Here is a 16409-nt window from a genome sequence, read left to right on the forward strand (position 1 = left end):
GAGCACGGGCAGGTTGGAGGAGGTGGTAAACTGAGGCAAAGCCGGTTCCCACCCAGTTTTCTCTGCCTCTGATAGAATCCCTGTTCTGACAACCCATGCTGCTGTTCCATGCCACCCGGGAGGCTGTGAACTTGGCCCTCAGCACACAGGGGAAAATATCATATTTCTCTATTGTATGTGTGGTCAATCAGGTCCTGTCCCCAACCAGGGAGCTACTTGAAAACATGACATCAGTCAAGTTTCAGGGGCTGCTGGTTAGCATCCCCCTCCCCAGTGTGGTATAAGCATCTGGGGTTGCGGGACCATCTGGTGTCTGAGGAGTTTATTGACCAAGACAGGTCCCTATTGTCAGGAGGTTTGTATGTTATAGGAGAGAAAAAGAAGAAGGAAGAAGAGGAGAAGATGGAAGCAAACATAACTTCACATGATAATAAAAAGCTATGAAGAAAATTAAACAGAGTGATATGTTGCCAATGCAGGAGACATAAGAGACGTGGGTTTGATCTCTGGGTTGGGAAGATCCCCACCAAGGAGGGCATGGCAATTCACTCCAGTATTCTTGTCTGGAGAATCCCCATAGACAGAGGAGCCTGGTGGGTTACAGTCCATGGGGTTGCAAAGAGTCAGGCTCGACTGAAGCAACTTAGCACGCATACACGTTCATTCACTAAGTCGTTTCCAACTCTTAGCAACCTCACAGACTGCAGCATGCCAGTCTCCTGTCTTTCCCTATATCCCAGAGTTTGCTGAAATTCATGTCCATTGAGTCAGTGATTCCACATGATCCAGCAATCATGCTCAACGTTTATCCAAACAAGTTCAAATATTATGCCCACACAAAAAGGCTGCACACAAATGTTTACAATAGCTTTATTCATAATCACCAGAAACCGGAAGCAACCAAGATGTCCTTCAATAGGTGAATGGATACACAAAACATCATATATTGATGCCGAAAGTTCAGCCTCTCTATAACTCAGTGCTGAATCAAATCTCAGAGACAGAATTTGGGTGAAGCAGAAAAGACAGCCTTATGGCTTTGCCAGGCAGAGGGGGACACAGCAGGCTTCTGCCTGGAGAAACCATGTGTGCCAACCTGGGAGGATATGTTGAGGAATTTTTATAGCAAATAGTTATATTTGTGTGGGGTGTGGGGTTGCTGACAAGATTAGGGCATGTGCAGGGTCTCAGGTGGTCTCCTAGTCTTGATGAGCTCTCTGGTCCCTGTAATCTTGTCTCAGGTGGCTTCTTGGCTGCTCCTCCCTTGATTAGCTGTTCAGATTAACTGTTCATATCTGCCCTTTGGAATTCAGGGAAGGTCATGGAGGTTGGAGTCATGCCTACAAAAAACACCATACTGTCCATGAAATTCTTCAGGCCAGAATCCTGAGTGGGTAGCCGTTCGTTTCTCCATAGGATCTTCCCAACCCAGGGATTGAACCCAGGTCTCCCACATTGCAGGTGGATTCTTTACCGTCTGAGCCACCAGGGAAGACCCAACAAGAAACAGGGGACAAAAAAATGGCTTCTGTGCCTAGGAGCCCCAGAGGGTACTCCTGGGTTTCAATATCCAAACAGCAGAATATTCTTCCACAATAAAATGAAATGGGCTAACCAGCCATGAAAAGACATGGAGGAAACTTAACTGTGTATTACTAATAAGAAGCCAGTCTGAAAAGGCTACATATTGTATGATCCCAATTATATGACCTTCTGGAAAAGGTAAAATTATGGAGTTATTAGAAATATCAGGGATTGCCAAGAGGAGAGGGCAGGGATTAACAGGTGGAACACCGGGTATTTTTCGGGCAGTGAAAGTGTTCTGTATGAAACATAATGTTGCACACATGACATTTGTCAAAGCCCATGGAACGGTACAACACAAAGGGTGAACCCTATCATCAATTGTGGACTTTAGGTAATAATAATGTATCGATATTGGCTAATCAATTGCAAAAAATATAACACATGAATGCAAAATGTTACTAACAGGTGAGAAATAGAGTATTTCCTGCCGTCAGTGAACAAGGATGTCACAGTCACCAGCAATTCCAGCCCTCCAGGGCAACCAGGAAGAACAATACCTGCAATCCGGCAGCCAACAGGCTGCAACCACTCTTACGGCGAGCACTGAGGAAAAACTCCGGATACTGGCCCCAGATAGCTGAGATGCCTATGAAAGGAATGATTTCAGTGAGCCCAGGCTCTTGCATCTTCCAATACATAGAAAAAAACGCTAAAGTTCTTAACTTGAGATAGATGGTTTTCTTTAATTCACAAAAATACTTTTGATGTTCAGACTACCTGCCCTTTGTTGCAAACTTCTATATAACCTGACAACTCCCCTTCGCCCATTGCCCCCTGCCTCCTCAGATCAGTTCTCTCAGGGTCACTTGAGATGCTGTCTCCCGGGCTTGAAGTCCTACATATGCCTACTGAATAAAACAGAATTCTCAACTTTTAGGTTGTGAGCTATATGTTAAGTCAACACAGGGGAAACTTGATGGAGCAGGATAAGAGACTATAAGGGAACTTGGCTTTCTTGCACAATTTTCCTATAAACCTAAACATGCTCTGAAAAAAAAAAAAAAAAAAGCCTGTTAATTTAAAAATCTTTAAAAATAATTTTAAAGAGATTTCTGCTCCCTTTAGGTGATGGGGCAGGGAGGTGCAGACTAGGAACACACAACTCCACCAGTTGGAAATGGCAAGTACCTCTTACCTGGCAGCAAGACCAACACGCACCTCATTATCTCAATCAATTATCTGGCTTTAGACGATGCCCCTGGGGGCTCTTCCCTACAAACTGGAGGTAGCATGCCCTCACCTTCCCTCTTCTCACCCCTCCCAGACCTCAGTGTTGGGGAGCGAGGAGTGTGGATGGTTCACATGCCCAGGGCCTGGGTGTGGCCCCCAGCCTAAGCACACAGGGCATGGCAGCTGACCTCTTCTCCAAGTCCCACAGGTCACCCCAGGTTTGGTCCTGAGAGAGGAAGGGGTGAGGCACTCAGGTCACTGGCCCAGGGGACAGCAAGTGGAGCCCTAAAGAGCAGCAGGCAGAAGCCCACCCTCTGATGAGAAGCAGGTGGTCATGGCAGCACCTGCCTTGCTGAGCTGTTAGTGAGACAGTGGGTGGGAAACAGCCCTGGTCAGACATAGGAGGAAGTCAGGAATATTGACCATGCCTGATGGGTTTCTTGGTTCATCCCAGCTTTCTTCTGGGGAACAAGGCTGTGGGTTGCAGAGGGGCAGGTGCCAGTTTGCTTCGCTCAGTCCTCGAGCCCTGACATCCAGAAGAATCTAGTCTGTCTATTCCTTCATCAAGTAGCTACCCAGGAGGGTCAGTCCCTGTATCAGGTGCTGGGGATATGGCCTCAAAAACACACAAATTCCAGCCCAGATACGAGCACCCAATCAGCACAGGGAGCCACCTTCTAAGGAAGCAGTGCATGCTGTAGGAGCAAAAGGCCGTGGGCCGTCGGAGCAAAGTGAACAGAGAGAGGAGAGAACAGAGAGAGGAGAGATGTAAGGTTGGAGAAGTAGCAGGGGCTGCAAAAGTCACGATAAGAACTTTGGATTTTATTCCAAGAAAGTCGACGGAGCGCAAGAGTGACGTAATCGCACACTTGGCTACTCAACGTGTGGTCCATGAACCAGCATCTCCCGGAAGCTTGTTAGGAATGCAGGCACCATCTGCTGTGATGAGGATACTGAGGGACTAGTGGACAAAGGTGAATTGAATGAAAGTCCAAGGGCTCCCTAACCTGTAGTTGCCCCAGCTTTGTCTTCCTGCAGCCTCCACCATTAGACAAGCTTGCAGATCATTTCCAGCTATAAAGAGCTCTCTCCTCTGTTTGCTATGACCCACAATATCAGTGAGCAAGAGCTCTTTTGGCCTCCAAAGTTTCTTTTGCCCATCTGATTCTTCCCTGTAGCCAAACTGAGGGGTCTGGCAGGCTGGGGATGCAGACTGCTAGGATTTAGGGGACAGATCATGCCACTCTGAGCCAGCCCCAAGACAGCTAGACAAGCTTTTTCATGGCACTGTCTCCACCACGGCCCACAGTGTGGCCCAGGCCCCTATCAGCAGTAGTGTGACGTGTCCGTGTCTTGCTGAACAGAGGCCTGTAGGTACACGCAGACCCCAAATATCATACCAACTGTGCTGCCTTGGACAACTTGCTTAGCTTTCCTGGGCCTCAGTTTCCCTGCCTGAGTTTGTGAGTGGGTAGCCAAGAGAAGACCTAGTCCAGTGTCCAGCAGAGAGAAGGTGTTTTACAGAAGAAAGCAGCCCCACCTCCATCTTCCTGTGGGCACAGGTTTTCCCTGTACCTGTCGGCCCCCGTGCAGCGTCCCAAGCAGCCCCTGCCCACGCTGCACAGTTGGTTTGAGGGCCCCTTAGAAAAATGACCCAAGCCTCTTCCACTGCCCACTCGCTGCTGGCACAGCCCCCAACCTCTTCATCACAGCCCCCCTCTGCCGGCCCCCTGCCCCCGCACCCTACAAGCTCAGCCAGCCCTGGGAGCCTTTCCTCTCTGCCTAGAGACTCCCTCCACACCCACAGCCCAGCTGGACTCAGGCCAGTCGGAGCTGCTCAGGCCAACCTGGAAAACAGCTGGAAAACTTCTTATCCCCACTGACCCACAGCTGGGAGTCTGGATGGCCCCAGATGGCGCAGCCAGGTACTCAGGGCCCTGGAGCAGCAGGGGAGCCCTGCTCAGACACTCTGAGGGCCCTTGCCTGGTGACTCAGAGGTCCTGGACTTCAAGAAACCCAAGCCCTGGAGCCTCCGATCCCGCTAGGCTTGCCTCAAAGCCCAGAAGCTGGAGCCCAGTTCCCTGGACCTAAGAGGAGGGGGAAGACTCCAGGGCAGAAAGGCGGTGTCCTCAGCAGAGTTTGCAGCAGCAAAGATGGCTTCCAAGGAGTAAAGTAGGAGACATACGGAGGCAGGGAGAGACCAAAAGGAGGAGAAGGCAGCAGGGAGAGGCTTCAAGTCAGAGACGGAGGAGTGTGGGAGGGAGTTGGGGGAGTCCCGGGAGGTAGAGAGAAGCCAGCGCAGGGGCAGGACTGCTGCAGAAGGTCGACATCCGCAAGGCCTGTGAACGGCAGTTGGGTTTGGGGCGAGTAGAGGACTCAGCATTTGTCCATAAGCTGGTTGACCTTCCAAGTGCGGGTCTTTTTAGGCTGAGTGTTTGGGCTGGCTCCAGGAGTCACAGTTAGGTAAGCCTCACAGCTGAGAACTGAGGAAGGGCATTGGTGCCCCCTTAGCTAAGCCCCTTCTGCTCCCCTCAACATTGGGAGAGTGTGTGCCAGTGGGGGCAAGGGAGAAAGACTCTCAGGGACAGAAAGGACTGAATGGAAGCTCCTAATGGCTGCAGCTCTTAGTGAGTCTGTTACCAAGTTCTAAGAGATTTGTGACTCCAAGCTCCAAGGTAGGCTGTTGACCCTTCTTTTTCATAGTTAACTTTCAGGCCAGTTTCTTTAAATTCAGAAGCACCAGAAGGTAATAAAGGTAGGCGTTTAGAGCCTGGGCCGGTACCCCTGCCCCTCTGTGTACCTCAGTTTTCCCGAGCAAGCTCAGCCTCCCTCCACTGCCGCCCACTCCTGATTTGTCCTGAGAATCAAACAGCACAAATGTATGTGAAATGCTTCCTACACTGCTAAACTGCGCACACACACACACACACACACGTCCAGGATGACTGTCGCCTTCCCTGGAACCTCTCCAGGCCCAAGGAGGCAGCATTCCACATGAGCACGTGGATTGGACTGACTTCGAACAACAGCATTTCCAAAGCACTTGGCCACCTGGCACCGTTTTCAGCACTCAGCTGGGAGATAAGTGACCATAAATCCTCGAGTAGAGGCAGCCTGACTCGGCAACGCTGACACACAGGAACATCGACACGCACTTCTTCCGGTGATGACATCCCGAGGAGACAAGTGTGAAGAAGTCTGTTGGGTGTGTTTGTGCTCTGGCTTCTCCAGGCAGGCAGGCCAAACCCCGAGAAGACATCTCCCCAGCTTGGCCCACCCCTCCCCCTTACCGTCTCGAGCCTTTCCTGGGGCCTGGGCTCCTGCAGCCATTTCTTGTCACTGCTGAACAATAGGCCTTGCTAGCAGCTGGCAGCTTGGCTTCCCTGCCCAGGGAGGGGGGGAGGAGGATGGGAAGGAGGCAGCAGGCCGGCTGTGGGGCTGGAGCAGCCAGCCTGCTACAAGGGGGTTCCCAGCTCCAGGGATGGCGCCAGTGTGTGCGCCTCCCCGGTCGTGGTCATGCACACCCAGCAGCTGGGAAGGCTGGTGCTGGGGGACTGAGCGCAGTGGCTCCTCCCACCTGAGTGGTTTTGTAAACTCTCGAGGCCTGGGGCTCTGTGCCCAGGGATGCTGGCGAAGGCCCCCATGATTCCAACTTGCAGCCAGGAAGAAGCACAGCCCAAAGCATGTGGCATGAACGTAGTCCTGCCTCCTTCCTTGGCCACTGAGCCAACTGAGTCCCTGGGAGGAGAAGCAGCCGATCCAAGGTTACACAGCGTCTTCAGCCCTGTTAAAGCAGTCCCAACTCCTGGTTCACTTCTGGCCCCACTGGGACACCTTCTCTCTTGTCCCTCAGGGTAGTGCCTCAGTGTGCTGGGAGGGGGCCATACCCCTGTGGAGAAGAGGTGGGGAGAAGCGGCTTGTCCAAAGGTCAGGCAAGTGACAGAGGTGAAGTTCTGATTGGGCCACCATCTCCTGACTCCCTCACTTTGCTCAGCCTCCAGGCAGCACCTGCCTAGCTGGAATGACACCAGCAGTGATGATGGGTGATAGGAGAGTGTGCTGAAGGGGTTATAAGGGTCAGAGAGGCCCAGCCTGCAATCCTGGCTCTGCCATGTGCCAGCTGTGTGACCTTCAGAAGGTTGCTTAGCCTCTTTGAGTCCAGACTCCCTCCTCTATAAAGTGGAGGTGGCCAGATAAACCTGAAAGGGCTCGGGCAGAGTCCACCAGATCATGCACATGGCACCCAGTGGTGTCTGGCTTGTGTGAGTGCTCAGCAAGTGGTAATCCCGAACCTCCCAATTCAGCTAAGATTCCTCTCGCAAATGAGCAAATGTACATTAAAAGCAAAGACAGAAGAGACAATAGGGACTCTGGGACCCCATATTGTCATACAAGCTTGGAGCACAGTGTCCTCAGTAAATACACAACTGAATGCCATGATGACAAGTGTGGTGTTAGGGAGATGGTGGTGCCCCCGTAAATCGTGCTTTCAATGTTAAGAGGCCCCAGGTTTGCTTAAAGGCCTGACCTAAAACCCCACATCAAGAGGAGGCCTGGATTTTAGCCTTGTCACTGCCATGTTTGCTACAGATAACATTTGAGGATTTCTTTTTTTTTTAATGCCCTAGACCTGTTGTGCTTCACATGTGATCTCTATCATTTCATGAGATAAGCTCACTTATGACCCTCATCTTACAGATGAGAAAGCTGAGGTGTAGGCAGGTTCGAAAACTTGTCCAAGGTCACATATAGGCCATCAATGATGGAGGCAGGACTCAAACTCGGGCAGTCTGATTGCAAAACCGTGAACCCTCACACTACATTCTCTTGTCATAAACAAGAGTCACTTCCCCTCTCTGGGTTTCAGCTTTCACATCTGTAAAATGGGGCCCTTTGGCCAGAAGGTCCACATCTAAGCCTCCCCAGGTGTTAAGCCCTCAGAAGATTCCATTTTTGTGTGACTTTTATGACTCCCCTGCCCTCTGTAACCCTCAAACCTCCCCTCCAGCACTGACTCCCAACCCCTGTACTGTGCCAATTTCCAGACCCCTTTCTAGACGTCCTGGTCTAAGACCCTGAATGAAACGGCTATGGCCTGGCCTCAACTATGGTCAGATTCTGTCCTAAGCACTGTGTGGTTTGTAAAGATCAAGGCTTGGTAAACTGTTTCTGTTAAAGGCCAAAGAGCAAATATTTCAGACTTTGAGGGCCATACGGTCTCTGTGACCATTGCACTCGGACAGCAGTCAGACAATACACACGGACAACTGTGGCCATGTTCCAATAAAACTCACACCAACAGGCAGCGGGCAGGATTTGGCCCAAGGGCTGAAGTTTGCTGGCCTCTGTCAGAGATGAAGATCAACAAGGTGACTGCTCTCCCAAACATCAGGGGGTAGCACAGGAAATACAGTTGCACAGTTGTACAGGTAGCAGCGGGTAGCTCAGAAGCTAGCCTGAGACACAGTTGGCCTTGCTAAGTGTCTTTGCAAAGGCAGAGTCCTCCAGAAAAGGAGGAGTCTTCCTGTGCAGGCGCTTAAGCTTGGCCTGCGGGTAATGGATGAAACTTCTACAGCAGGTCTGGGGGCACAAGCAAGAGCATGCATGCTGTGCTGGCGACAGGGGCCACCAGAGGGCCGGATGGGAGTGGGTCTGGGACCCAGACAAGGAAGATCAGGCTTTGTGCTTCTCTCCTCTGGAGAGAAGAATCAACTACAGTGTTTGTTTAATATTATTTAGTTATTTGGCTGTGCTGGGTCTTCGATGTGGCATGTAGAATCTTTAGTTGTGGCATGTGGGATCTAGTTCCCTGACCAGGGATCTAACTCAGGCTCCCTGCTTTGGGAGCGTGGAGTCTTAGCCACGGGACCACCAGGGAAGTCCCTGTTTGTTTTTTCAATTCAACACATGTTCTGAGTGCTTACTGCACTTGGTGCAGGTGGAGGCACGAGAGGATGGACAACATCCACAGCTTGCATTTTTCTTGCCCTGTCAACATCTTCCAACAGACTTAGTAGCCATGACTATCTCCTCCTCGGGAACACAGAAATTGAACGAGTCACCCAAGTCCCATCTCTAATTAGTAGCAGATGCTCATGTTCCAGACACAAACCTCTCTACTGAGCAGCAGCCTCTTATTTCTAGTGCCCTAATGAGCATCTCCACCGGGCTGTCTGAATTGAGCTAAGCCTGTTCTCCCCACTGTGAGTCTGCTAGGGCTGCCGTAACACAGAGTGGCCTTAACGATAGAAATCATCCTGGAGGCTAGAAGTCAGAGACTGAGGTGTCAGCAGGGTCAGTCCCTTCTGAGAGCCCTGAGGAAGAAATCTGTTCATGCCACCCCTGCCCCCTCCAGCTTCTGGTGGTTTGGTGGCAATCTTTGGTGTTCCTTGGTGTGTTGACATGCTACCCCGATCTCCGCCTTCATCTTCATAGGGTGTTTGTTCTCTGTGCTTGTGTCAAAATCTCCCCTTTTAAAAATAAGGACACTAGTCATTAGGATTAGGACCCACCCAACTTGACTCATTTAAGTTTGATAAATTTTAAAGTTAAAATAGTAAAATTACTTCCAAATTAAGGTCACTTTCTAAGGTCTTGAGGGTCAGAATTTTTAACAGATCTTTTTTTGAGGACACATTTCAACCTATACCAGCTCTCAAGTGCTCCCCAATTGCCACCATATTCCATGGCTGATTGACCAGAACCCTCATTTTCCAGCCCCATTCCCTCACCAGCTGGCAAGAGTGGCCCAAAACTACCCAGAGCAGATAAGGCTGGCATCCCATGACTCCCTCCAAGATGGCCCAGCTGCCAAGGAGATAGCACTGGGTCTCCCCCACGACCCTATGGAGGACGGGGAAGGGGCCAGAGGGGAGCTAGACTGTATAAATGGGGGGTGGTGCTGCCAGAGGATGTGCAACAAATTTGTGAACCACTTGTGCTTTGGCACGCCAAACCTGGCCACAAGGGTGTTAGAGAAATGACCCAACGGCGGTGAAGAGCAGCTAGGAAGCAGGTGGAATAATTGGAGGTGAAGGGGGAAGACGGCTTGAGCTGGGGAAGCAGAAGCTGTAGTAGGTTCGGAAAGGAAGCTGCTGGAATACACCTAGGAGAAGGGTGATGAGGCCAAAGAGAGGCCCAAAGAGGAAGGACCAGCCCTGTTGGGAAAATGAGGCTGTTTTAGATGTACTGAGTATGAGATGGCAAAGCTTGGCTGAAGTCCAGAGCTCAGGAGAGAGGTGAAAAAGTGAAAGTGTTAGTCCTGTCTGATTCTTTTGCGATCCCATGGACTGTAGCCCATTAGGCTCCCCTGTCCACGGAATTCTCCAGGCAAGAATACTGGAGTGGATAGCTAGTCCCTTTTTTGGGGACTTTCCCAACCAAGGGATTGAACTCGGGTCTCCGGCATTGCAAGCAGATTCTTTACTGTCTGAGCCACCAGGGAAGCTGGGAGAGAGGTAGGAGCTGGAAATAAGTTTTCAGAGTCCTGGATGGATTAGGAACCCTTGGGAAAACAAGCAGAGTAGAGGCTCAGCAAAGAGCTGAGTCACCAACTGAACCCTGGGAAAAACCCAATGTTAGAAAGAGTTGGAGAAGGAGGTTTGAGAAGCACCCAAGGGGCAGTGGGAGAACCAACAGAGAAAAGTGCTTCTGAGACAAGACAGAGGGAGACGGTGATAGCACCAACTTGAGGGGAGGCAGTGGGGGGTGGGAGGGGCACCATTCACCGACATGGGCAGACGGTGACATACAAGCTGGCTGTACTCCAGGCAGAAGGAAACTGCAAACACACCTCTCTCATCTTTTAACTGTTTATTGTATAATATAAAACTACAAAAGTAAGACTGCTCATTTCCATGTACATTTAATCTGTCCAATTGTTCAGATTACAGCCCAAACCTACATGTGAATACAACCATCTGGGTTCTGATGTAACGTCTGTAATATTGCATAGAAAAGGCACAGCTCTCAGGTCTGTGGGGGAAAGGTTACACCTCCTTTTTGACAAAAGCCCTCCTCAAAAACCATGCACCAAACATGTTGCTATGTACATCTGTTCCAAATCTTGGTTGTATGGACCGCACTTCTCTTCCAAACTTGTTATCCCCAAAAGACATCCACAATTTTTATTGGCTTTGTTTGCAATAGTACTTGATCCTGGCTAATTTTCAAGAACCATTTAGACTCATTCTCAGAAGCCCTGAAAACAATTGTACATAAGCAGGACGCACACACCTCACTGCCACTGGCAGTTACAGGAAGTTAACCATTTACAGCCAGAAAAGGTTAAATATGCTCTTTTCAATTCTTTTCAGAAAGTGTATAAAGGTTCAATTTGTAACAGCAAGATTTTGAAATTAAGACAATTCATATAGAGAATAACAATCGCTGCACAACGTAGAGTCTCTCTCTCTGGTTGGTTTTCTTTTTTTTTTTTTTAACATCTGTCATCTGAGAAGGCTGCCCTGCAGATTCATAATTCATTATTTACCACCAAGGGTGGTTAATAAATTTAAGCTTTAAAAATGATCCGTAAGTTGACACTTGGCTCTTTGGAGTTTATTTATTTAAGAAATTTTCCTTGATTGATCTCAGGGCAGTTGGGACACTCTGAGGGGCTATGGCAATAAACAGCACAATTGAGAAAGACACTCCTCAGGTGGAGGTGGCTTGGCTAGTTCTCACCCTTTGGTGTGAACAAGGGTGTCAGTGGTATGGTTGCCCCTTCTGTCATAGAGAGAAAGTGCGACTAAAAAAAGTTAAAAAATATCAACCCTTTGATGCTTTTCTTAAAAATTTGGAGGTATTAAAACATTCCTCATCCATACCTTTTGCATATTTCAAATAGACCCATATTTTAGAGAAGAGAGTAAAAATGAATATGGACTGTGCATATGATGAGAAGACCCAGGGGTCTGGCTCAGACCCCCTTCTAGTACAGATTGACATTCCTACAGAATACATTCCTACTTACATTCTGCACATGTTACCATCCAGATGTTGTTAGAGCTCCACAGTAAAATAAATATATTTACACAGAAAAAAAAAAGGAATAAATAACTTATGAAAAAAATCACTTCAAATTCAAAGCTCTTATTATTCTGCTCTCATCTTGTCACTTCATTGCACATCACTGTCAATAATTGTCCTCTCCCAGCCCCACCCAGCATGTCGCTCTCGTAAAGGCACCTCACATTGCCTGCCTGACTCTGAAACCCATGTGGTGTCCTTCAGGAGGGGGAAGGCACTGCCACCGGTGGCATGTGGACGCACGTCCCATGCTTGAACTGGGGCTCGGAGATCACACACAGGCTCACGTTCTTCCCTGTTGGGACATCGCTTTGTCAAAATAAGACACAAAGATAACTGGAACACTTGGTGGTTTTGTTCTTTCGAAAAAGGGCCACTAACTTCCCTTGTTCTTCCTCATTAGACCTTGAATACCAAGAATTCATGGCAAGGGTATCCAGAGTTAAAAAGCACTTGCGTGCTGCTGTTGGGGGTTTTTGTTTTGATCCTGAAGCCCAGCCTTATCAATGCGGGAGAGTGGGAGAACCACGTGTGGGCAACATTTCGCAGTGCTTATTTGAACTGCTGCCCAACATATGGGACTTGTTTAAACACACAATTTGCTAATCCAACCAAAGTACAGTTGTTCTAAGTTACTATCAATCAGTTTTTAACAATGGCAAATCAGCTGCCTTACCCTGTTATTGTCCGGGATAATGAACACTATTGTGCACGGACACGAATGTGTCTGTGTGCGGCATGTGGAGGGTTTGCTGGGTCCTCCAGCTAGCAGAAGCGTGGCGTCTGGGCGGTCTTGTTCTCTACAGGAAAAGGAAGCGCTTCAAATGGACAGGCACAGTGACACTGGAAGCATCTACAAAAACCCTCACCTTAACTATGTGGTCCCTGGTCCTATTATAGGGAATGACACATCTGTAGTAGTAAGAGGTGTCTGGTGGAGGGTGCTTACAGGAGAACAGTGCAATTTGATCGATTCCTCACTGCTTGAATGAGTTGATAATTAGCCTTTAAAAACACATTTAGGTGGGGGGGGGGTGGGGTGGGGGGGGAGTAAATCAGAATGTAGAAAGATTTAATCATATCATACATGAATCTTCTGCTTAGATGAGCAGTTCCTTCATCACAAATGTATTTGCTTTGCCATGTGCATTATAAAAATAAAACTATCTATGGCTTGTATAAAGTGCCATTTTATAAAGCTGTCTTTTTTTAATTGGCCAGAAAGACTCAATTTTATCCATGGCAAGAAGTGAGCAGAATTGGTGACTGAATATTGACAAATGACCAACAACAAAGACAACAACAACAACACAAATCCCATAATTTAAAAATTCTTAAATAAATATAAAAGTTACTCCTAAAGAAGCCATCTGCGTTTCAACAATATAGGTTGTAACCAGCAGAAGTACCATCGGAAGAAAAGAAAAAACTGATACAGAAAGGCCATAAACAATTTCGGCAACAAGCATGATACATCGCAAACATTCTAAAATTAAAAGTAGATCACTAGGAATAAAAAGCTAGTTCTCCTGGCAGAGAGAGGATGGCAAAGTGGGGGCAGAGGGGGACATGCATAGACAGTCCTGTGTATTTGGGTAAAACAGCCTTGTAAAGTGAAGTTAAAGCAGTTGATTCGAGAAAGCAACCAGATAAGAGGCCGTGATGTAACGGGGCCAACTCCTGGTTCAAGAGCCATGGGCGTCACACGAGTGCATCCCAGGCTGGGCCGAGGAGAGTCAGGCTCACTGTGGTGATCGTGACGGTGCCATTTTCAGCACTTAGCAACAGAGGGAATGAAAGCTCTAGGGAAGGGAAGCCAGAAAAGACAACTGAGCAACATGATGGATGCCTTCCAGGGGAAGAGTTCCTTCTTGGTGAGCCCTAAACATTGCAATAGGGTTTAGTTCCATGAAGAGGTTGGTCGCTTTTCATAAAATTCTGTTCTTGTGTAAAATTTCAGGTCTTCATAAAAATTATGCCAAAAACGGAAAGATCTGGGGTTTTGTTTAAAAAAAAATAAAAACAATTAAAAGCGCAGACTTGGCATAAATAGAATACTTGGTAGCCTTCCCCTTCAGAGAGCGAGCGAAAGAGAACCATCATGTAAACCCAGAGCTCCATGGCTGCCTCCCGCCAACTGCTTAATGCAAGCTTGATGAGCACACGTGGCTCTGGCTTTGGAAGTCACAGTGCTGGCGGGTGTTCATGCCAGGGGGTCAGTGCTCATGAAATTTGGGTGTGATATCTCCTGGCCCTTTTTAAAGCGCTGTGTGTGTGTGTGTGTGTGTGTGTGTGTGTGTGTGTGTGTTTGCATCTGGGGACATCAACTGCGGATTGATTTGATCCAATTTTCTCTTTGCACCAAACACATATAAAACATTACAACTCTATAAAAGTACAAGTGCAACTTGTACATCTGAAGTTTGCAGGAACTATGTGAGCAAATCCTATCAAAATAGCTATCTCATATGTATAAACAGCATTTGTTTTTAGAAAAACAATATCATAAACTGCAGAATCTGTACAAAAATATAAAATAAATTTGGGCAGCAGTTTCTAAACAGCCATGTAAATGCAACACTTACGAGGAGTAGTTAATGCCTCTAAAAAGGCTGAATTGCCAAGTCAACCTATACAGGGCGAAAATGCCGGAAAAGGTACTGAGATTATCTAAATAATATATATATATATTCTTTTTTTTTTTTAACTCTTGCAATAAAACTTATAGAAAAAATAGACAAATATGCACATGCAATTTACAGCTTTCCCAACTTATTCCTTGTGCTTCACTTGAACTGTTTTTGTCATTCAACACAGCCACATCGTCTTCAAATGTATTCTTTCTTATTCCCGGGTAGTAGGTCTCTGAGGAACCACTCAAAAAAAGCATATTAAAAGTGGTCATACTTGGATGAAGGCACTCCAACTCTGCTCAAAGCAAAAACTAGTGTGGTCCTTTTGTAGAATGTTCTTCTCAGAAAAAGGCAAGCAAGGGTGCATGCACAGTGCGGAGAGCTGTCGGGGTGCGGGGGGTGGGGTGGGGAGCAGGTGCGGGGGCCCCGGGGCTCAGGATCCGACCAGCACCTCCATGATGTGGTCCAGCTCGGTGAGGTCCATCTTGAAAGGCTGGCTCGGGGCGACGGGCTGGCTGCTGTAGGGGGCCAGCGTCTTGAGGAGGTCATCGGCCGATACGGGGGACATCTTGGAGGCGGTCCCCGACGCGGACGTGCAGGGGTCGAAGTCGTACATGGACGTGTCAATGTCGGCGAACAGGATGTCGTCCAGGGTCAAGTCTGTGAGGAAGCCCGTGGACGCGGTGATCTCAAAGTTGCCAGGCAGGGAGTCCATCAGTTTCGGGTCCTCGGGCCGGCCGCCCTCCTGCAGCCCCTCGGGTCTCTGAGGCGCGCCGGGCCCCCCGGAGGAGGAGTCCCCTTTCGGGCCGTCGGCCTCCGCGGCCTCCGTGGAGGTAGATGTGGGACAGAGCTCCTCGATCTCGTCCAGGGCGGAGGAGAAGCTGTCCTTTTCCGGCGGGAGGAGGGCGGGAGGCGCGAGTCTGGCGGGGGCGGCCGGCGACGAAGTGCAAAAGGTGTCCGGGTCGTCGTCCTCGAGCAGCGAGGCGGGGGTGAGGCAGGCCTCCAGGGCCGCGGCGCCGCCCAGCTCGCAGGGCGCGGGAGCGGGCTGGCTGAAGGCGGGCGGCGCCTCCCGGGAGCTGGAGCCCAGCGGGTCGGCGGCGGCGGCGGGCGGCGCGGAGGCGGGGAACGCGGGCCGCAGGCTGCCCTCCTGCTTCAGCTCCTCCTGGATGCGCCGCAACATGTTGTTGATGAGCACGGTCTTTTGCAGGCTGGGCTCGGTGAGGGGCCTGTGGTTGTAGAGCTTCATAAGGGAAATGTTGAAGATAGTCTGGCGCTGTAAGGTGTAAGACACCTTGGACGGACCGTCTGACGGGGACACGATTTTGCCTTCCAGCCCATCTTCATGCTCGTCAAACTTCCGTTTTCCTCCTTTCCCCAACATATATCTAACAAGGAGAAAGGAAGGAGATGGAATCAATCCTACAGAAACGAATTCCACCCCGCCCCCCTCCCGTTTTCAAAAAAGATGCCGATTTCAGAGGTCAGGACTCAGGACCTGAGTTCCCTGACCAGGGCTGGTTACAACAGAGGAATTCATTGGGAAATCTACCTCTGTGTGGCGGTGGAGCAATTTTTATCACTGGGTAGTCTGTTGAATGTATTTCTTGAGAAATGTGTACGACACAGACAAGTTAAACATTACCATGGAAACCGTGATTTTGACTTTCTCGCTTGTGTGCCTGTGCCTACCCACCCTGTTACCAAGCAGGTTCAACTTCCCTCCCTCCAACAGATCTATTTTTAAAACCCAAGAAAACACTGACAATGCTATGACCTAAACAGGTAAAGGTGTCACAGGTTACAGCTTGAACACACCTGGAATGATGAAAAGAACGCAGTTGGAAAAAGGGGAACATGTACAGTTTTGGTAGAACTGCATATGCTTTCAAAACACTGCTTTCTTCCCCATCACGCACAGAGCCTGACTGTTTGGTGACATGTGGTGAAGGGCTTAGGCTGTATTAAATGACCACAGTGATGGAGCTGCTA

The 16409-nt window shown here is 49.0% G+C and overlaps 1 protein-coding gene and 1 long non-coding RNA gene across 5 annotated transcripts in view; both read right to left on the bottom strand.

The window, feature by feature from the left end:
• Nucleotides 1–853: 853 nt before the first annotated feature.
• On the bottom strand, nucleotides 854–6811 carry LOC101903182 (uncharacterized). The gene is made up of 3 exons (XR_236416.5): nucleotides 6048–6811; nucleotides 2085–2173; nucleotides 854–1340 (listed from the first exon to the last, which is right to left on the bottom strand). It is a non-coding gene; the product is annotated as an uncharacterized lncRNA (long non-coding RNA).
• Nucleotides 6812–10554: 3743 nt separating this feature from the next.
• Nucleotides 10555–16409, bottom strand: part of SERTAD2 (SERTA domain containing 2) — a 115847-nt gene continuing 109992 nt past the window's right edge. For all 4 annotated transcript variants that reach the window (XM_005212834.5, XM_010810111.4, XM_005212833.5 and 1 more), the window contains one exon: nucleotides 10555–15805. In XM_005212834.5, the coding sequence (XP_005212891.1) occupies nucleotides 14854–15801 (948 nt within the window). In that variant the 5' untranslated portion in view covers nucleotides 15802–15805 and the 3' untranslated portion in view covers nucleotides 10555–14853. The remainder of the gene's footprint in view (nucleotides 15806–16409) is intronic.

This window comes from Bos taurus, chromosome 11 (genome assembly GCF_002263795.3).
Source record: "Bos taurus isolate L1 Dominette 01449 registration number 42190680 breed Hereford chromosome 11, ARS-UCD2.0, whole genome shotgun sequence".
Classification (NCBI taxonomy): Eukaryota; Metazoa; Chordata; class Mammalia; order Artiodactyla; family Bovidae; genus Bos; species Bos taurus.